This window comes from Heterodontus francisci, chromosome 5 (genome assembly GCF_036365525.1).
Source record: "Heterodontus francisci isolate sHetFra1 chromosome 5, sHetFra1.hap1, whole genome shotgun sequence".
In the NCBI taxonomy this organism is placed as follows: domain Eukaryota; kingdom Metazoa; phylum Chordata; class Chondrichthyes; order Heterodontiformes; family Heterodontidae; genus Heterodontus; species Heterodontus francisci.
Window position 1 is genome coordinate 132,301,282 of NC_090375.1, and position 23,050 is coordinate 132,324,331.

General features: G+C 39.4%; 1 protein-coding gene across 2 annotated transcripts in view; it reads right to left on the reverse strand.

Annotated features, from left to right (window-relative positions):
* Positions 1-1,167: 1,167 nt before the first annotated feature.
* The window catches only part of LOC137370056 (band 4.1-like protein 3), a 384,274-nt gene continuing 362,391 nt past the window's right edge, over positions 1,168-23,050 (reverse strand). For both annotated transcript variants that reach the window (XM_068032108.1, XM_068032109.1), the window contains 5 exons: positions 19,833-19,961; positions 16,504-16,602; positions 7,431-7,511; positions 6,598-6,714; positions 1,168-2,423 (listed from right to left, as the gene is read on the reverse strand). In XM_068032108.1, the coding sequence (XP_067888209.1) occupies positions 6,604-6,714; positions 7,431-7,511; positions 16,504-16,602; positions 19,833-19,961 (420 nt within the window). In that variant the 3' untranslated portion in view covers positions 1,168-2,423; positions 6,598-6,603. The remainder of the gene's footprint in view (positions 2,424-6,597; positions 6,715-7,430; positions 7,512-16,503; positions 16,603-19,832; positions 19,962-23,050) is intronic.

A 23,050-nucleotide genomic window follows, 5' to 3' on the forward strand; every position in this document is an offset into this window, starting at 1 on the left:
GCCTAGAAATTCATTGATACGACGACTATTTTACAGGTATCATAAGCCCCAACATCCAATATGCCGGGTGACATCCATGTGCACATTGCGCGTCATAAGTCTGCCACCTGTCACAATACTAAAGACTGAGGTATAGGCGTTCAAGATCCACATTGAACAGGTAATAATCCCTTTGCATGGGAAAATGGGGGTCCTAATGCCTGTTTCACGACTCCCTTCTCAAAACTGGGCTGCCCTAAACGCAACTAGAGTTGGGCTTGCTGCATTCAAAATAACCATGTGTACATATGTTCTTACAGGTACCACTGCAGGCCACCAGCAAAAAGCTGAGTTTAGTTAAAGAAATACTTGCCTAAAAGTGAAGCTGGGGAGCAGCAGCTGTCCCAAAGGCCATTGCTGGTCCCAATTCAACTGCCTCACCCCCCAATCACCATCGCCCCTCCCAGAACCTTGCCGAGGGCCACAGGCAGCACTGACCCAAAGTCTACCTTTGCTTTGTTGGCAAGCTGCTTGAGGGACGCAGTAATAGTTTACATCCCACCAGTTTAATTTAAACAAGGCCCAAGACCAAATTGTTGGATGTAACTTGGGCCTACCCACTTTGGCACAGAGATTGTTCCCTGCATCCAGTTTGTGCTGTTGTAATCCATTTTCACCTCCATGATGTTTGAAATGTACATTCCATTTCTATAAAGGGTATTACATTTTGTGTTAATTTTAAAACAAAAAAATGGTGATCTTTAGATTAATGATGAAAGAATGCAAGTTTTGTTTTCACGTATAGCATGTGCACTGAGAAGCTTTTTAGTGACTGTTGGTTATTTTACAATATTGTACTATCTAATGTAAATGTATAGGAGCATATGCTGTACTTGAAACTTCAATGCATGGTAATGTTTTACACTGAAGACAGACAAGGAATTTAAATAAATTATGAAAACCATAGAAAATAAGCAGTAGTAGCTAATTTTACACAGTTCTTTTGAGGCTTCTACAGCTTTTCCAAACTTACAATGGACAATTGGGAGAATTGCTATGGAAATTCAACTCCAATTAAATGACTTTAAATAACATTTGACATAATTCCTCAAAGAATTCTTGAATATTTTAATGCAAAATACAATACTTTAGATTAGGTTATCAAATAGAATGAGACACAGCAGACTGTTTATGCCTTTACCACTTTTATTTCACCATGAAGAAACATACATTCAACACTTATTACATTGCAGCAAATAAATCAATGAAAGTATGGTACCCTACAGTTAGCTGTGTGGTCTTCTGTAAATTATAAATGATTCATGATTTGAAAGCTTTCAATGGGGTTTGCGATTATTTTATGTTTAGTTTAAGGCTTTGCTCTGAATCTGGAGTCTACGAAGAGAGTTTAAAAAATATCAATGCCGTCATAGTCAATGATGAAAAACAAGAGGTTACAGGTAGTAAACAGAGAAATTCCTTCTGGAGCAGACACATTCACTAACAATATAAACCGAGCAAAACAGGCTCAGTTTAAAAAGGAATACTGATGGCTCCTCTCAGGGAAGTCTACATCTACGACTAATGAGGGATTCTCTACCTGGCCTTTTGGTTCTAAATTAAAAGAATGTGCTCATCTAACAAAACCAAATCATTCAAGTAAAATATATATTTATATATATATATATACTTCTTTAAAAAAAATCTGTTAGGTGACATCAAATTATGCCGACAAAGCACAAGATGCAGCAAAACAACTTGTTCTAAACTGTGTAAGGTTATTCATGTTTTCACAGGCATTACCATTGTATATCAAGGTTTCCAGTTATAAGCTTCAAGTTGCTTAGTATGATAATAGATATGGATTTACACTGCCATTGGCACATCTACTGTAAGGTATGACATAATCCCTCAATACAATTAACATTTTTTCACCAGCTTTGGGGTGAAAGTTATTTATTTATAAATGAAACCAGGTACAATTGAAATGAATTACTGCCAACTTATTTATCTTAATATCAGCTATAGTTTTTTTTTTTAAACTGGCAAAGGAAGGATTTTCCCTCTGTTTCTTTCAAAACATTAATGTTTCAATGTATCCTTTGCTGTTTGAACCTGCTGACAAAATGATAACTTAAGAGATGTGGACGCCTTACTATACGGATTTGGAAAATGCTCTTTTCGTTATTCCTTATATTACAAAGGTTTATTCTAATCATGCAATATTCATCTGCTGTTTGGATATGCTGGAATGAGAAGGTTTTTGCCAATGTTCTTATTTAGTGAGAGGGTCCTCATACAACGTGCTCCAGTATGCTTGATGTGAAAGGTCATTAGTGGATGGATTCAGGACAAATGAAGTCATGTATATGACTCCATTTAGACTCCAAAATCATTCCTAATGATGTGTATGCATTACTCCTTTTGTGAAGATGTGGTTACTCCTGGGAAGGAAAATGAAACAAGAATCCCATTAATCATTGCAATTAATCTGTTTCATTATCAATTACATTGTAGGCAAGTATCAAAATGCACAGACTATGCAATATTTGTTTTCAATTTAATAAATTTCATTTTTATTAATATGTTAAAAGTACACAGATTTTAAAAATGACAAATATATTACAAATCCTATCTTCTGTTTATAGTTTGATATAATAGAAAGATATAAAAACACGGAACTAGAATCCAACGTGCGACAGAGGCGTCTCATTTAAAAGAGAAATAGAAAATGCAAACATCGGAAAGGTCCATAGCAGCAAAATGCAGTGTTACTAGGCAGCCGCATAAGTCAAACAAAAAAATTATTTCCAAAAAAAAAGCAAGAGTTGCAACTTACTTTTAAAATGATGCTTAAAGTTAGATATATTTATGCAATGATAGTATTTTACATTCTTGGATTATAATAATGCAATCCAACATGTGATGCTGCTGTACGATGCGTTTTTAAGTGAGCCAACAGTTTATGTCTTTCTGTACACTGAATGGTTGACATGGTTTAAAAAATATCAGCATCTTCTCTCACATACTATCCAGATAGATGTCTTTTCAGGAAAATGCTTTTTATCGGCCCATAATTTGCCGGAAAGTGCATTTGGCCATGAACATTTTTATTAGTTAGACCATTGTGTGCCCCAATCCTCCAGTGGCAAATTTATATCCAAATTTGCTGGCGAACTCATGTGGATACATCACAGCAGGGACAGTGGTGTTTCAGAAGCTCCGAAGCTTACTGTCAATGCACCAATCCCACATGCTAACGGATTAAATGTTAAGATAGATGTGGCAAAATTCAGCTATACCATGCATATTAAATTGATGATGAGTGTTTAAACAAAGTTCAATATTAAGTATTAAAGCATAAGTGAATAAACAGAGCTGGCTGATCGAGGGTCTGCTGAGAACTGCAAGAGTCCCATCAGAAAGTGGCCCAGGAGGTACAAGGACACCTACTATCAACTCATTTAAAACCCTGTGGTCCATGAGAGAGTGAATAAACCATTAAGCTACAAAAACTGCAGTTGGCTTTTAAAAAGTTCTTGGCCTAGATTTTGTGGTCAGCGGCGAAGCAAGGGTGCTCTCTGCTGACCTCAAAGAAAGCTGTCCACAAAAATCTAGCAATCTCTGTGGCATAGTTTTCTTCATTCACAACAGCAGTTTAAAAGTGGCATCAAGTCAAGGGGATGTCTTGGTGTGCAGCGACAGTGATGTCAGTAAACAGGTAGATAACCAATCACACTTAAGTATTTACACACAGGAAAACAAGAAATTAAAAGCACACAATCCTTCAAATTTTAATTTTCAGAGAGCAAGATAAATGATTATGTTTGGATTAAGATAGCCAAAATAAAGATGGACAAACTTTTAACAAAATAATTTTTTTTGAAGATGCGGAATTTAGAGAAATTTGACATTCCACAAAGATAAATTTAGCTTTTCAGGGCCAATGAGGGTGTTCAGCATTAACTATGAAGTTAATATATTGTTTAAAAACCCATTTGTACCTCATTCAACAAGATGTAACTTTTTCAAGGGTTTTTTTTACAGCATATGAGTGTAAGCGCTTGTCAATTCAATTGATTTTTATTGATTGCAATCAGTGGGTAGGGTGTGATGTGATTGCAGTCGGCGGGTAGGACGCCTCAACAGTGCACCATTTGGAGAAGGGTAGAATCGCTGACAGCAACTTCTGGATATCTGCATCATTCTGTGTATGAGTGGACTCCAGAAGTCACCGTCAGTCTCAGTGGAGTAATGACAACAAACGCTGACAGTTTCGCTGTCATTACTACTGCAAAATCCAAGCCATTGCCAAAACTCGATATTAGCAACAGGTAAACATTCTGCCTCAGGTTATCCAACATCTTCAACAACAGGGGGTTAGATCGGCTCAGCTATCTGCACATACCCACCTCAATTTCTGTTGGTTCTACGAAATATAATTGCTATTAAGTCGATCTATCACTTACTAAGCATTTTCCAGCTTGTTGAAATTCTCCAATTAAAGTGCAGTTATCTTCCTTCAGTATAAATCACACTGCTGCCAGGTCACCAGCACGTTCTGGTGGAAGCGGTGATCAAAGCAGGGGGTGGCGCAGGGGGAAAACCTATGATAAGGGAATTCCATTTTGGTGAGGGTTATGGCAGAGGGGCCCAGGAAGTTTTGGTTTTGTGCAAGTAATGCTTGAGTGAGTAACCTATGCCACAATTTCTTGGAAGATCTGTGCTTTAGTCATGGCATACACTATGACACAAGTATCCAGCAAATTCCAGCCAACATAAACCAGTGTTGAATTGTGGGCCAGTTTTCAAAATAAACCTTCTGAATAAACATAATTTTGATAGTTATGCTTTTGATTTTGATGGGAGAAATAGTAACAAGGACCCTCAATCTTCAGTTTGTGTGATGATTTAAATTAATTTTTATTGAAGTATTTTGTACAGTTAAGCTAGGAAAAAGATCATACAATTTCTATACCTTAACTTTTTGAGCATTGCTGGGATTTAAGAACTGATTTCACAAAGCATTTTCCCCCAAATAATTATGGTCAAGGAATATGGGCTTAATATGTTATTAAGATTTTATTCCCAGATTACAAAAATGAAATGGTTATGGCATAAAAATGATATGATTTAGCACATGCAAAAGCACAGTAGGAAGACACACCAGTGAAATCGTGGAGGGTGGGAATCACGGTTTCTTCAAATAACCAGAAGCAGGCACACAAATCACTCTCTAACCCATAGTTGCCTAAATTATAGAGTGTTTATAACTTCCTTACAAGCTCTTCATACTGTTGCTAACAAATCATATTGCAGGAAGCATTCTTCCTTTAATTTGTGTACTGCTCGTTATCATCTATTGTCCTCCATCTCAAATTACAGGACATAGCAAGATAGACCTCTACAAACTGCAGACTCACCTAGAATGACAATTAATGCTAATCTGAAATGGACTAAGTGCAATTCAAGTTTAACCTGCAGCCGTGCCCCCACCTCCTCAGATCTGAATCCCTTGCATAGTTTACACGTGGCATTCTGTCCAGAAGTCTTCCTGTTAAACCTCACTCAATTGTCAAGTTTAAATGCCCATTAGCCCTGGGGTTTGAGCTTTGGATTTATTTATTTATTTAGAGATACAGCACTGAAACAGGCCCTTCGGCCCACCGAGTCTGTGCCGACCATCAACCACTCACCTATACTAATCCTACACTAATCCCATATTCCTACCACATCCCCACCTGTCCTTATATTCCCCTACCACCTACCTATACGAGGGGCAATTTATAATGGCCAATTTACCTATCAACCTGCAAGTCTTTGGTGGTGGGAGGAAACCGGAGTACCCGGCGAAAACCCACGCAGACACAGGGAGAACTTGCAAACTCCACACAGGCAGTACCCAGAATTGAACCCGGGTCGCTGGAGCTGTGAGGCTGCGGTGCTAACCACTACAGTTTAGCCAATACTCAAATGTTTGAGGTGTGGATAATATATTATTGAACTGTTTCGCTATTACGAAACAAAATAAGACTGTACTGGATCAGCACCAGATAATTTTACTTTCTTGTACATTCTGGGCCCAGTTTGACTGATAACCATTACGATAGTTGGCAGTAATGCACATAATAGATCATAATTGCATCTATATTGGAAAATAAAGGATGTTATGAGAAAGGCTATTCAGTCAACCAACCCATTTCCACACACTACAAATACCCCATCGTATACTCTATCCCATCCATTTAATCTCTTGGAGGAAAGTTTGACAAATATTTTTTTGATCCCCAAGAATAATTCAGTAACAGGAACAATACAGATCTGGTACCAATATAGCCAGTGAACTGCACTAGATCAGATTTGTTCTTCATAGCCAACTTACATTATGCGCATCTTTCATTGTAGTATTCACAATATCTTAAACCAGAAAAATTATATATTTAAGTAAACATTATATCCTATTACTTGTAACTGAAGGTGTTAATACAGCATCCCAAAGCAACTTGCCTATGGGTTATAGAGCTAAAAGCTGCAAATTAAAATCAAAAGGTGTGCGGAGAGCATTAAGGTACTGCACAGCAGCTTGTACAATACCAGGTGGATGCAGTTTGTTCTTACCTGCGGTCAATCATCTCCGTCTTCTGGTGTGATCTCTGTCTCTTTGTGTACCACTACTTTGGTCACAGACATATCAGGGTGCTGCTCTTTGGCCTCTTTAATTGCCTGAGCCAGGGCCTAACCCAAAGAAAGCCCCCGAGGTATAAAAACAGTAGGTGGGACATGCATGATCAGAAGCAGGATGGAGAATTGATGACGACTTTTTCTCAATTACTTTATTGATGCAAATGATTAAAAGAAAATTTTAAAATTTCTACTAGAAGGAGCAGTACGTCACACATTTGTATGCTAAATAAACATACTATAAACTTGACCTCATCCCTCTTGAGGGTGTCGATTTTGTTTTAGTGCTATTCTGATGTGGGCCAGTGGACTATTCAACCAATCAATTCTCTGCTCACTGTGGCACAACAGGTGAGCTTGTGGCCTCTGACATAGAACTCTGCCATGGCAGTGGCATTCAATCAGTGTAGCTAGTGCTGCTCTCAAACCTCACCCTGCATACCACCATTCCCCACCACAGCCCCAAACTATAGAAAAGGTTCATGAACTGATTTTAAAAAAGTGAAATTTGAAAGTTGTTTTATTCTGTTGATAGTTTTAGCCACAAGCTCATTCTATTAAATTATTCTACCAACAGAGGTACCGTGCTATGACTTACAGCTCCTTTAATTTGAAATGCAGTTGCTGAATCAAAAATTACAAAACATGCAGATTTTAATTTCTTCTTGCTAATAGAGTTTCCGAATACTGGATTCGTCTTTTAAATATATAAGCCATTTTACTTAATAGCCTATTTAAATGTAATGTGTCACACTTAAGTGTTAACCTACCTGATCATGGTCAATATCAGCATCACCTGTAATGACAATTCGTTTCTCAATGCGTGTTTCTGAAACTCCTCCTTTCACAGTCTATAAACAGAAAGTTGATTGCAACTAGTCACTTCAAGTTTAGATAAACTCTTAATTACAACTAGGTTACTGGCTAGTTTTATACAGGCTAATCCCTGGTGTGTGCTAAATTAGAGTTTCATAACTCTAATATCCTTCCTTCAATAGGGCTGTTCAGTACTGCATGCAATACTCCACTGTAGCCTAACCAGTGTCTTGGACAAATTCATCATCACTTCCTTCCATGCCCCTAGTATAAAGCCAAAAATCTTATTTGCCTTTGAATGGCCTTTTCCACCTGCAGTTCTACTTGTCAAAGGTAGAAAATGCTGGAAATACTCAGCAGGCCTGGCAGCGGCTGTGGAGAGAAAAAGAGTCAACATTTCAGGTCGATGACCTTTCTAATAAAAGGTCATCCACCTGAAACATTAACTCTGTTTCCCTCTCCACAGATGCTGCCGGACCTGAGTATTTCCAGCAATTTCTGTTCTTATTTTAGATTGCCAGCATCCACAATATTTTGCTTTTCTACTTTTCAAAGATCTGAGTATCTGCACAACCCTTCACTCTGTAGGGTTTATTGCCTTTCAGTTATTATTTACAAGATGTAAAGGTCACATTTCTCTGCCTCGACCACTGATTTACCTATTCTGCTAGCCTGTTTGTCCTTCAGCAATCTGTCTTACAGTTTCCTAAGATTCCTAACTTGATATCAGCTAACTTCAAAATTATCCCTCATGTGCCTATGCCCAAATCATTTATACAAATTGAAAACAAAAAATTGTCCAGCACAGATTCCTGAAGATCAGTTCTAGAAGTTTATCCACAACTAAGATAAAACTAAGTGGCCTATAATTTCATGGCTTATCAGTTTCCCCTTTTTTGATCAGAGGTGTAACATTTACCATTCTCTAATCAGTTGGCACAATTCTTGTATCCAACTTTTTTTTAAAATCATGATTAGTGCCTCCGCTATCTCCTCCTCAAATCTGTTCAGTATTCTAAGATACATGCCTTGACTACTTGCCTACTTTTCAGTTCCTTTTTCTAATTAGAGAATATTCTTTTGAAAACCTATCTCCAGTACAAGCTCTTCTACTCCTCAGCTATACCCAAGGGCAGATTTTAAGACACTTCACCGTGTGGAAAGATCATAATGTCATAAGAAATAGGAGAAGTAGGCCATTTGACCCCTCGAGCCTGCTCCGCCATGCAATAAGATCAGATCTGATCTGATTGTGGCCTTAACTCCACTTGTTTGCCCCCTGCCCCCATAACCCTTGTAAATCTGTCTAACTCAGCCTTGAATATAGTCAATGACCCAGCTTTCACTGCTCTCTGGGGAAGAGAATTCCAAAGATTAATGACCCTCAGAGAAGAAATTCCTCCTCATTTCCATCTTAAATGGGAGATCCTTTATTTTGAAACTTTGCCCGCTAGTTCTAGATTCTCCCACAAGGGGAAACATCCTCTCAGCATCTACCGTCAAGCCTCCTCATAATTTTGTATGTTTCAATAAGATTGCCTCTCATTCTTCTAAACCCCAATGAGTATCGGCCCAACCTGCTCAAACTTTCATGAGACAACACCTTCAACCCAGCAATCAGCCTAGTGGACCTTCTCTGAACTGCTTCCAATGCAAGTTTATCCCTCCTTAAGTAAGGAGACCGAAACTGTACGCAGTACACTAGGTGAGGTCTCACCAATGCTCTGTACAGTTGTAGCAAGACTTCCCGACTTTTAAACTCCATCCCCTTACAATAAATGCCACTATACCAGCATGCTAACTTTTTGTGATTCATGCACAAGGACACCCAGATCCCTTTGTACCGCAGAAGTCTGCGGTCTCTTTCCATTTTCTTCCCACCAAAGTGGACACCCTCACATTTTCCCACTTCGGCATCTCCATCTGCCAAATATTTGTCTACTCACTTAATCCATCTATATCTCTTTGCAGACAGTTTGTGTTCTCCTCACAACTTGCTTTCCTACCTATCTTTGTATCGTCCGCAAATTTGCTGACAATACACTCGGTCCCTTCATCCAAGTCATTATTATAGATTATAAATAGTTGCGGCCCCAGCACTGATCCCTGTGGCATCCCATTAGTTACAGTTTGCCGACCTGAAAATGACCTATTTATCCCCACTCTCGAGTTAGTCAATCCTCTATCCATGCTAATATATTACCCTAACACCATGAGCTCTTGTGTAATGACCTTTTATATGGCATCTTATCAAACGCCTTTTGGAAATTCAAATACACTACAACTACTGGTTCCCCTTTATCAACCCTACTTATTACATCCTCAAAGAACTCTAATAAATTTGTCCCACACTATTTCCCTTTCATAAAACCATGTTGACTTTGCCTGATTGTATTATGATTTTCTAAATGTTCTACTACTTCCTTAATAATGGATTCCAGCATTTTCCCAATGACAGATGTTAGGCTAACTGGCCTATAATTTCCTGCTTTCTGTTTCCTTTCTTGAATAAAGGTGTTACATTTGCAGTTGCTCAATTCGCTAGGACCTTTCCAGAATCTAGGGAATTTTGGAAGATTACAACCAATGCATCCACCATCTCTGCAGCCAATTCTTTTAAGACTTTAGGATGCATGCCATCAGGTCCAGGGGACTTGTCAGCGTTTAGTCCCATTAGTTTTCCTCGTACTTTTTCCTCTAACGATAGTGATTGTTTTAGGTTCCTCCTTCCCTTTTGCTTCTTGATTTTCTACTATTCCTGGGATGCTTTTTGTGTCTTCTATGGTGAAGACAGATACAAAATACTTGTTCAAAGTCTGCCATTTCCTTGTTTCTCATTAATTATTCCCCTGTCTCATCCACTAAGGGACCAATGCTTAATTTAGCTACTCTCTTGCTTTTTATATATTTGTGGGAAACAGGCAGTAGTGGCCCAAATATCACAGGCTGTACTTAATGCTCCATTTCTGCTTTCTACCATTTTTCTGGAGGCCTCTGCATAGGAGGCCAAGGCACTCACCTGCTTCAGATAAATGCCTCATTCCAATAAGCTAATTGGGGCCCTATGACATATACAGGGCCTCAATGCAACATACACTTCACCCATGGTATGAAGCATTGTTCCTCAAAGGTACTGCTGCAGGCTTCCCAGGAAAAGACATTTTTTTTCTTTTATTTTGATTTTTGTGGAGCCAGTGGGGCCATCAGAATTCCACTCCCTCGACTGGCATGCTGCTTCTGCATTCCTAAGCTTCAATTAAAGCTCACTGGGGCTACAGAAATGAAGCCCAACGATCGAGATCACTGAACCTTACACTGATGCCATCGGGCAGGCAGTACAATCATAGCACCTGCCTGGCATCTGCAATGTCTAAAATCAACTCCCTACAGTTCTACTGTAAACCTAACAAAGTAGCAAAATGAATTTTAAGTATATATGGGCCACTGCCAAGGTAGTGGGTCTATGTGTGCATGCATGTATGTGTGGTTCAAATGAAGTGAAAGCAAACCTAATGTAGTGGCATAAAATGGAGTCTCTGGGTAAGCAACAGAGTGACAGAGCTTGCTTGATAGTTTGATATGTACATGTTGCATGAGATTGATGGGAGAAGGCTAGTCCTATTCAGCACTTAAGGCAGCTTTCCCAGACGACGGTGGTGCATCACTCCTGACAACAGATGATAACCAGGCTCAATGCTGTGTAAACTACCTGCAGGACTAGAGAACGGATGCACAAGATGATGGCACATTTTAAGGTGTGAATACACACTGTTCATTAAAGTTGGCAGCACGATTGGATAAGATCTTCAAAAAAAAAAGATACCATATTTCTTGATTTTTTGGTCATTATCAGTACGAGATTGCTGTAAAGGGCTATATGCACAGGACACCATGATTCGTAGGTGTGTACTGCGTTTCAGATGGGCATTTGAAATGAGCTTCCTGAAGTTAATGAAGTGTAGTTTGACATTCCAGTGACTGTTCACTCTGCTGCTGTAACAATCCTATTCATTTCAGCTAAGCAGTGACCTTTGCTCAGTTAGGCTAGTGGACTCTGCTCAGCAGGAAGTTTGGGGGCAGGGCAGGGGGGTGGGTGGGAATATGTCTAATGGTTAACACAGCAAACAGGCTTTTAAGTAAAGCAGACTGCAGACATGAAGGAAGGTAGTCAGGTTGCTGGAACAGGACTGCACGAGCAGTCAGCCAGCAAAAGGAGAGTGGTTCTACCCCAGGAGTGTAGGACCGAATGCAGAGATATTATTCTGTGTAAGTAAGACAATCCAAAAAGTGAAATAGCAATACATGTTCTTTTATTATGCAAACATAAGATGTATTGATCGAAAGAAGCAACTCTGAACATACTTGTTAGCTACATCTTACCTATCTGTTGGATAAAGCGATTTATAAATTGAACGAATTTATGGCTTATCTAGCATTAACTCAGTCTGCAATCAGGGAGACTGAAGAAATACACAACCAGATCTCAAGGGAGTTTTATTGTTACACTCCTGGGTTCCAGCACTATATAATTAGATATACAGCAATGAGAGTATGGATATTCTGCAGATACCTGCAAAGTCTAAAATCAACTCCCTATAATTCTACTGTAAACCTAACAAAGTAGCAAAATGAATTTTAAGCATATATGGGCGGCACAGTAGCGCAGTGGTTAGCACCGCAGCCTGACAGCTCCAGCGACCCGGGTTCTGTTCTGGGTACTGCCTGTGTGGAGTTTGCAAGTTCTCCCTGTGACCGCGTGGGTCTCCGCCGGGTGCTCCGGTTTCCTCCCACAGCCAAAGACTTGCGGGTTGATAGGTAAATTGGTCATTGTAAATTGCCCTTAGTAGGTGGTAGGATAATTGTGGGGATGTGGTAGGGAATATGGGACTAATGTAGGATTTAGTATAAATGGGTGGTTGATGGTCAGCACAGACTCGGTGGGCCGAAGGGCCTGTTTCAGTGCTGTATCTCTCCATGACTCTATGACTATGACCTTCTCATGTTCAGTAGTATCACTGAAATAGGCTGACCAAAGTAAGGATTTCAAATCAGTTACTACTACCACTTCAACACCAACAATTTGTATTTATATACCGCCTTTAGCATTGTAAAATGTCCCAAGGCGTTTCACAGGAGCGTTATCAAACAAAATTTGACACCAAGCCATATAACAAGATAGTAGGCCCGATGACCAAAAGTTTGGTCAAAGAGGTAGGTTTTAAGGAGCCTTTTAAAGGCGGAAAGCAAGAGAGGGGCGTGGAGAGGTTTCGCGAGGGAATTTCAGAGCTTAGGGCTTTGGCAGCTGAAGGCCGACTGTCAACAGTGGCGCGTTTTAAACTAAAGATGTTCAAGTGATCAGAATTGGAGAAGCACAGATAACTCGGAGGGTTGTAGGTTGGAGGAGATTACAGAGATGGGGAGGGTCCAGGCTATGGAATTGAAAACAAGGATAAGAATTTTAAAATTGAGGCACTGCTTAACCGGGAGCCAATGTAGGCCAGTGAGTTCAGGGGCGATGGGTGAACAGGACTTGGTGCAAGTTAGGACACAGACAACTGAGTTTTGGATGACTACAAATTTACAGAGGGTAGAGCGTGGGAGGCTGACCAGGAGTGCTTTGGAATAGTCAAGTGTAAGGTAATAAATGCATGGATGAGGGTTTCAGCAGCAGATGAGCTGAGGCAGGGGCGGATTTGGGTGATGTTATGGAGGTGGAAATAGGCAGTCTTAGTGATGTTGTGGAAAAATGGTCAGAGGCTCACCTCGGTGACTAGGAAACAGAGTTTGTGGCAGGGACTGAAGACAATGACTTCAGTCTTCCAATATTCAGCTGGAGGAAATTACAGCAGCTATTGAAATCACGAACTCACGAGGTTATCGTACAAATTCAACATTGCCTCCTGTTATAAGACCTTATTTAAGCCGCAGTTTGAGTCTGTTCGGAGTACTGTTCTGAGCACATCATATAGGAAGGATATAAAATGGAAAAAGCGCAGTGTAGGTTCCCAGGATGTTACAAGGGATGAAGGAGTAAAGGTTATGAAGGAATTTGGGATTTTTTTCCATTAGAGCTTGGAAACTTCAGGGATAATCTACAAGAGAATGTCAAAATTATGATGGATTACAAGAGAGTGAATGATGAAAGATTGTTTCCACTGGTCGATGAGATGTCACAATTGTAAGATAATCATAAAAAGAACTAAAGGAGATGTCAGAAAACATTTCTTCACAGAAGAAGGTTAAAATGTAGAATTCCTGACAAACAAACAGTTATTGAAATGGAATCTGGTAAGCTATGATTAACTGAAAGCACCATGTATTGGATAGCTAGCCCAAGGTTGCTTACCAGAAACTGTTGAGTAAAAACCTGCTCCGCAAGAACACAAAAAATAGCAGCAGGAGTAGACCATATGGCCCATCGAGCTTGCTCTACCATTCAGAACTCTCATGCCTGATCTTAGGCTTCAACTCTACTTTCCTGCCTGCTCACCACATCCCTTGATTCTGTCGATCCCAGCCTTAAATGCATGCAATGATGGAACATCCACAACCCTCTGGTATAGAGAATCCAAAGATTCACAACCCTTTGAATGAAGAAATTTCTCATCTCAGTCCTAAATGATCAGCCCCTTAGCCTGAGACTGTACCCCGTGTTTTAGATTCCCTGCCCAGCAGAAACAATCCCTCAGTGTCTACCCTATCCAGCCCCTTCAGAATCTTGAATATTTCAAATGAGATTGCTTCTCATCCTTCTAAACTCTTGGGAATATAGGCCCAATTTACTCAGCCTCTAATCACAGGACAACCCCCTCATCTCAGGGACCAATTTAGTGAACTTTTTCTGTACTGCCTCCAATGCAAGTATGTCCTTTCTTAAATGTGGAGACCAAAACTGCACACAGTACACCAGATGTGGTCTCACCAAAACCCTGTACAACTGTAGCAAGACTTTTTCATTCCTGTGCTCCAATCCCCTTGCAATGAAGGCCAACATGCCATTTCCCTTCCTAACTGCTTGCTGTATTTCCATGAAAATTTCTGCATTTCTTGTACCATCACACCCAAGTCTCTTTGAACATCAACACTTACAAGTTTCACATCTTTTAAAATATATTCTGCTTTTCTATTCTTATGACCAAAGTGAATAACTTCACACTTCCCTACATTATACTCCATCTGCCATCTTGTTGCCCACTCACTTACCCTGTCTATATCTCTTTGCAGCTTCTCTGTGTCCTCTCCACAGCTTACCTTTCCACCTACTTTTGTATTATCAGCAAATTTATATATATTACTCTCTGTCTCTTCATCGAAGTCATTAATATAGATTGTAAATAGCTGAGGCCCCAGCACTGATCCTTGTGGCACATCACTATTCACTGCCTGCCGACTTGAAAATGCCCCTTTTATGCCCATTCTTTGTTTCCTGTCAGTTAACCAATCCTCCATCCATGCTAATATATTAATCCCAACTCCACGAGCTGTTATCTTGTGTATTAACCTTTTGTGTGGCGCCTTATCGAATGCTTTTTGGAAATTCAGGTATACTACATCTTTTGGTTCCCCTTTATCTGCCCTACTGGCTACATCCTTAAAAAACTCTAATAAATTTGTCAAACAGGATTTCCCTCTAGTAAAATGTAGTCAATTTAATATGCTGACTTGTTCTAATCATACTGTGCTTTTGTGCATTGTTAAGACTTCCTTAATAATAGATTCCAGCATTGTCCCAACAATTGATGTTAGACTAACTGGCCTGTAGTTCACTGTTTTCTCTCTCCCTCCTTTCTTGAAGAGCAGTATAACATTTGCCAACTTCCAATCTGATCGGATCATTGGCAAATCTGAGGAATTTTGGAAAATCATAGCTAGCGCATCCACTATATCTGCAACTATCTCTTTTAGAACCCTAAAATGTAGGCCAACAGATCTTGGGAATCTGTCGGATCATAGTCCCTTAAGTTTCGCCAATACTTTTTCTCTGCTGATATTCACTTCCTTAATTTCCTCACTCTTTTTAGCCCCTAGGTTACCATCTATTTCTGGTATGGAACTTGTGTCTTCCACTGTGAAGACAGACACAAAATATTTGTTCAATGCCTCTGCCATTTCCTCATTCCCCATGATAATTTCTCCTGTCTCTGCTTCTAAGGGACCAATGTTTACTTTAGCTACTCTCTTCCTTTTTATATACCTATAAAAGCTCTTACAATCTGTTTTTATATTACTGGCTAATCTACTCTCATTCTATTTTTTCCTTTATCAACTTTTTGGTGGCCCTTTGCTAGTTTCTAAAGCACTCCTAATCCTCAATAATCCACATTTACTTCTTTCCTGTGCCAAGCTCGCAAACAAATTTATAGCTCTTTCACCACATTTTACGGATATACATCCTCAGTAGATAACACCTTCTGGATGCAACATACAACTGAAAGCTTTGCAATACACTCATCTACCAATAGCATCACACCTCAATCCATTGTAATACTACCTAGATGCATGCTGTGTAGTCAAGTACTGATGCAAAATTGGTGTGCAGATTACTGACATCTGTGTTCCTTCAAATTCCAGCATCTCAGCACTGCAGTTCTAGTTGCACAAGATGTCACAATCACAATCTACAGAAACTCCTTCCGAATGAAGCATAGATGCCCAAGGCACAATTCCTCTGATGTGTTGAAGTAGATCTATGGACTGTTAAATGAGCAATGGCAGATCTAGGAAGCATGCCTCAGCTGCAGGTAGATCTCTCTTTGATCACTGCAATTCAATCTTTAAGCTCCCTGAGAGAAATTCATAGACAATACTTATCATAACATTTTATGGTACTTAAAAGGAGTTATAGGGACCCTGAAATGTTGTAACATGAAAAAAGGAAACTCGTTAACGATAAAAGGAAATGCAAAAGTCTGTTGAGAAGTCAATGGGAATGAAAATTGGACTGTTTCGATATTGTGTGGTCCAGACAGCAAGTTCAAAATCTATCCCAAAGTAACTGCTCAAAGTCTGTAATGAAAACTGATGTACCTTGGTGATGTGTGTAGTGGTTGTAGTACTTGAAGTTTCTGAGGTGATCGTCTGAGCACTCATTAGAACTCCTGGGTCACTGTCAGCACTTGAATCCAACTGACAAAAGAAAAGAAACACATTCATTTTTTAAAATTTCACCAGTAATATAATTAACAGAAGTTGTAGCAAGAAAAATGGGTTTTCTGCTGCACTTCTCTGAATAAAGCTTCTTATAAAAAGAAGAAAAAATTAAATTATATAGTGCTTTTCACAACACCAGACTTCTCAAAGCTATTAAGCCTCTAAGACACAAGGTGAATCAACTGTGGCTAACAAAAGAAATTAAAGAGTGCATTTGGTCAAAGAAAGTAGCTTATAAGGTTGTCAGAAAAAATGGTAAGCCTGAGGATTGGGAGCAATTTAGAGTCCAACAAAGAGGACCAAGAAACTGATAAAGGAAAAAAGAGATTATGAATGCAAGTTAGGTAGAAACAAAAAGGTGGACTGTAACAGCTTCTTTAGGTATGTGAAAAGAAAATGATTAGCAAGGACGAATGCAGGCAGAGACAGGAGAGTTTGTCGTGGAGAATAAGGAATGGCTGAGAGACTAAACAATTACTTTGTGTCTGTCTTCACAGAGGAAGACACAGAAAATCTCCCAGAAATACTTGGGAACAAATCGACATGTAAAAATGAGGAACCGAAAGTAATTAGTATCAATGAAGAGGCAGTACTCAAAAAATTAACTGGATTGAAAGTTGTTAAATCCCCTGGCCCAAATGAGCTACATGCTAGAGTACTGAAGGAGGTGGCTATAGAGGTAGTGGATGCATTGGTGGTTGTCTTTCAAAATTCTGTAGATTCTGGAAGGGCTCCTACAGACTGTCAAGTAGCAAATGTAACCTCACTACTTAAGAAGGGAGCGAAAGAGAAAACGGAGAACTACAGACCTGTTAGTTTGATGTCAGTGGTAATGAAAATGTTAGAATTTATTATAAAGGATGAGATAACTGGACACTTGGAAAATAATGATATGATTGGGCAGGGTAAATATGGATTTGTGAAAGGGAAATCATGTTTGACAAACCTGTTGGGAGTTTATTTGAAGATGTTACACAGTCTCAGAATAAGGGGCAGGCCATTTAAGACTGAGATGAGGATGAATTTCTTCACTTAGAGGATGGTGAATCTGTGGAATTCCCTACCCCAGGGGACTGTGGAAGCTCAATTATTGAGCATGTTCAAGACAGAAATCTATAGATTTCTGGATACTAATGACATCAAGGGATATGGGAATAGTAGGGAAAAATGGTGTAGGGGTAGATGATCACCACGATCTGTTTGAACGGTGGAGAAGGTTCCACGGGCCGAATGGCCTACTACTGCTCCTATTTCCTATGATCCTATAAAGCTTTACAGCCAATGACATACTTTTGAAGTGTAGTCACTGTTGTAATGCAGAAAATGTGGCAGCCAATTTTGCGCACATAAGCAAACTCCCACAGACAGCAATGTGATAATGATCAGATAATCTGTTTTTGTGATGTTGATTGAGGGATAAATATTGGTCAGGACACCAGGGATAGTGCCATGGGATTTTTTACATCCAACAGTGCAGGCAGTTGGGGCTTTGGTTTAACATCTCATCCAAAAGATGGCAACTCTGATAGTGCAGCATTCCCCAGTACTGCACTACAGTGTCAGCCTTGATTTTTGTGCTTAAGCCCTGGAGTGGGACTTAAACCCAGAACTCTGTGACTTAGAGGGAAGAGCACTGCCAACTGAGCTACAGCTGACACTTATAAACGTTCTTGTAAAAGAACATGAATTAACATATAAAAGCAAGAAATGCTGGAACCACTCAGCAGGTCTGGCAGCATATGTGGAAAGAGAAGCAGAGTTAACGTTTCGGGTCAGTGACCCTTCTTCGGAACCCATAAATAAACATATAGTCATTAACGGAACTAAAGACCTCTGTTAGAAGTGTGCAACTGTCATGAATTGCTCATGAGTAACATCCTACCTGATTCTAAAATAGATATCTCAAAAGTTAGATTAGCAAAGTGAGCTGTCTGAACTAACCTTCTCCATGAACTGAAAAGTTTCAACTATAAATATATCTATACATACATATTCTTTTCTGTTACAATTTTGAGTATCATTTTTAGATCATCTTTCAAAGTCAACCTTAATAATAGGCAATAATAGGTTTCTGATGCAAGGTCACCAACCTGAAACGTTAACTCTGTTTTTCTCTCCACAGATGCTGTTTGACCTGCTGACTATTCTCAGCATTTTCTGTTTTTGTTCATAATAATAGGCATTCAGTTTTTGCCTGGGTCAACAATGGCCTGTCAGATATAGCCCTTCACTCGCTCGCTGACACTATGTAAACTCATGTATGTGGGTCTCAGCTATTTACCTTTCAATAACATAAACAACTTCTCCCTGCTGCAGTCTTTCTAAACTGCAAGTAAGCTCTCTACTTTTACAATATTAATAGGGACATTTTTCATTTGTTCAAACCCTCTGATAACGGTTAGTGGCGGCTGGCTGCTTTAGCCTGGCTCTGCTAATGCTCATGTTCCTTAAGGCCTTTCTTATGATCTACATAACCCACGCTCATATTTTCTGTCCTACTCCGATTTCTAGCAAGCCCACACTCCATTTGTTGCTCCTATGCAGTCACGGCTCCACACCTGCATTTCTTGTCCCCAGTGACTGATGTATCATAGCAGCAACCCATGTACAGGCCACATTGCAGCCTCACTGACATTTCCTGCTCACGTTACCTCCAAACTCTATTCAAATCCTCTTCTACATGTGGCTTTTCAGCCCTTAAGTATAGTTCTTGGTCAAAAAGAGCCCTGCACCCATCCAATACCAGTATCACCTTTCTTTTAAAAAAAAATCCTGATGCTCCCATTGTGTTCGGGATCATCTAGGTGCCATATTAACATATCACACACACATTACATATATTGTTCATCATTAATCATTTGCAATTTAATAGTAGTTACTAAAATTTTCTTCAAATCATCTGTGTCTTTTTAAACTTAGACTGCATAAGCATTGAATAGCCATTACAGAAACAGAAATAATGGTGGTTGGACAAATTCACAGAATCATAGAAAGTTTAAGGCACAGAAAGAGGCCACTTGGCCCACTGTGTGTCTCAGCCATTTACCTTTCAATATCAAAAGCAACTTCTCCCTGCTGCAGTGTTTCTAAACTGCAGGTAAGCTCTTAAACAAGGAAAAGCCATAACAAATAATACTAGGACTTTTTTTTAGGTCTCTGATTATTTCTTACAAACTGCACAAGGCTTCACTCAACAAACATGTTACCTTTGCTGATTCATAGGTGATTGTCTTAGTCTCTGTGTGAACTACAGGTACATCCTTGGTGCAGATTTCTTTCCCATCATCCTGACACATACTGTCAAAGCTGACAGTTTCTGTTTTCACAACAGGTGGCTAAATGAAAAAGGACAAACAAATACTCAAACAAATGTGAGCAAACCTCATGACATTTTTCATTCTCAGCATTCAGAAATGGATGCTTTCACAGTACTATACATGCCATATTAGCTTTAAGGTGCTTTTACAATCAGTGATTGTCCTTCCTCTTTGGGGACAGTGAGAGAGTTCTGTGCAGAGATTCTTATTCAAAGCTGAGGAGTTACATTCCCCAATATTTCCATGCTTCTTTTACATTTGCTGTTGGGTGCTAGAGTAAATATGCAATACAGAGACCAAAAGTATGAACATGAGAGTCTCCATAGTTAGTTTCTGGAACAAGATGCCTCAAACAAGTGACTGATTATCGACCCTCATTTCTGTGGGTTCAATGGCTTGGATATTGTCACAGTAATCATTGCAAAACTCAGTGTTTGTCGTCAATACTCCTCTGAAACTGACAGCAACTTCTGCAGTTAACACACGTGCAGTTTAACCCGAAACTAAAAGTTTCTGTCGGTGACTCTACGCTTCTCCAGAGGTTATACAGTTGAAGTCCCTGTAGAATGCAATCAATTAGAAATCACTAAACTAACAAGAATTTCCACTATATCATCACTGTAAAAACCTTCAGAAAGTTATGCCTTGTAATGAGGTGTAACTAGGTTAACGACGTACTAAATTACAGCTCCTACTTAAGAACCTCTCTGACCCTGGAAAACTAATTTTCTATTTGTGTAATGTCAAATTTGCTATTCTAATAACATTTCCAAGTTATTTAGTATAATATTGCTTTAAAGTTTGATATTTCAGTTTCTAATGTGTATGGCCCATTTATTTACTTTGTTTTCTGTAAAATTTATTAACAAGTGAAGGATAATTGATACATTTTACTTCCTGGTTGTTGTCTCTGAATATTTTGACATGATTGGCTGCTTAGCTGATGCCATCAGTGTTGCTGGACATTTGGAGATCTCTTTGACTTGGCACCAAATTCAAACTAACACTGGAAAAGGTGAAATCAACACCTCAGGAATACAAGATCTTTGTGTGCAGCTTTCTTCAAGTTGCTGACTGCAAATTCTGGGCCATAAATTGTCACCTTGCTGTTTCACACACCGACCAGTAGGAATCTACTCTCACTTGAAGATGCCCAACATTAAGTTAAATTGCTGTTAATCTTTGTCTGGGTGAAGTCATTTGAACCAAAAGAAAGAGAAGTGACCACAAATGCTACGCTTTTCAGACAACTGTAGAGATATTTTGGAACTCTCAAACTAGCAACCTTACTTTTTCCTTTCTGCATTTAATTAGAAAGCTTTTTCCCCTGAAAAATGTTCTGCAGCACGAAACCTTTTTTTTAAAAAAGTCAACTTAGTTTTAAATAAAATCAACAACTGCAATCTATCCACATTGTAACATTCCATAGGATCCAGCTATTTTTGTAATTAGGTAAGGGTAAACGTAGCAACATACAACCGTTTTGCTGTTAAAATTCTTGAAAAAGTCACACCTTGTTAAATGAGTTGGAACTGTGTTTTTAAAAACGGCATACTTAGTCATAATTATGCAATAATGTTTCTGGCCTTGAAAATCTAATTTTATATTTGTGAATTGCCAAATTTCTCCCTGATGATAAACAATCCCATAGGTTTTCAAAATAATTTTTTTTTTTAAAGTTTCCTTGATATTTCAGCTTCTACCTTAATCTCATGTGCATGTCCCAATCTTTATTTCATTCTCTGTAAAGTGATTAAAGAGTGAAGAAGAATCAGTGCTTTTTACTTCCTGGTTTGCTGTCTGTGAGAATTCTGCAACGTGACTGGCTTAATAGCATTACTGTTACTAGACACCGGAGATCTCCTATAGTTGGCGTCAGAATGAAGTCACCAAGAAAGCAGAAATCCATGCAATAAGGATCACTAGTTTGCTGTGGGCAGCTTTCTTTGAGGTCAGCGGTGAGCGCTGTTACTTTACTGCTGACCTCAAAATCCGGGCCATTCTTTTCCTAGAGCAAATTATTTGTCTAAGATACGATAGAGACCATATCACAGAAACTGGGCCAAAAAAGATGAAAATGAGTGTGCAAAAAACACCTAATGAAGTTTAAGAAGAAATGGGATTAGAAATAGACCTCAAGGCCCCTCGAGCCTGCTCTGCCATTCAATACGATCATGGCTGATCTGCTGCTGCAACTCCCCTTTCCCACTCGCTCCCCATATCCCTTGATTCACCAAGAGGCCAAAAATCTATCTATCTCAGTTTTGAATATACTCAACAATGGAGCATCCACAACCTTCTGGGGTAGAGAATTCCAAAGATTCACAATCCACTGAGTGAAGAAGTTTCTCTTTATCTCAGTCCTAAATGTTCGAACCTTTATCCTGAGACTGTGCTCCCATGTTCTAGATTTCCCACCAGGGGAAACAATCTCTCAGGTGTCTATCCCGTCAAGTCCCTTCAGGATATTGTGTGCACCAATGAGATCACCTCTCATTTCTCTAGACTTCAGAGAGTATAGATCCAATTTACTCAGCCTCTCATGTCAGGACAACCCTCTCATCCCAGGAACCAATCTAGTGAACGTTCACTATATTGCCTCCAATGTAAGTATATCCTTCCTTAGATATGGAGACAAAAACTGCACACAGTACTCCAGGTGTGGTCTCACCAAAGCCCTGTCCAAATGTAGCAAGAATTCCTTATTCTTGTATTCCAATCCCCTTGTAAAATAAAGGCCAAAATACCTTCCTAATTGCTTGCTGACTTTGTGCTTCTTGTACGAGTACACCAAAGTCTCTCAGAACATCAACATTTAGAAGTTTCACATACTGGTCTCCTTATTTAAGGAAGGATGTAAATGCATTGGAAGCAGTTCAGAGACGGTTTACTAGACTAACATTTATTGCTAAAGGAATAGAGTATAAAAGTAGGGAAGTGCTGCTGCAACTGTACAAGGCATTGGTGAGACCGCACCTGGAGTATTGCATACAGTTTTGGTCCCCTTACTTGAGAAAGGATGTAGTTGCATTGGAGGCAGTTCAGAGAAGGTTCACTAGATTGATTCCAGAGATGGGGGGGGCTTGTCTTATGAAGAGAGATTGAGC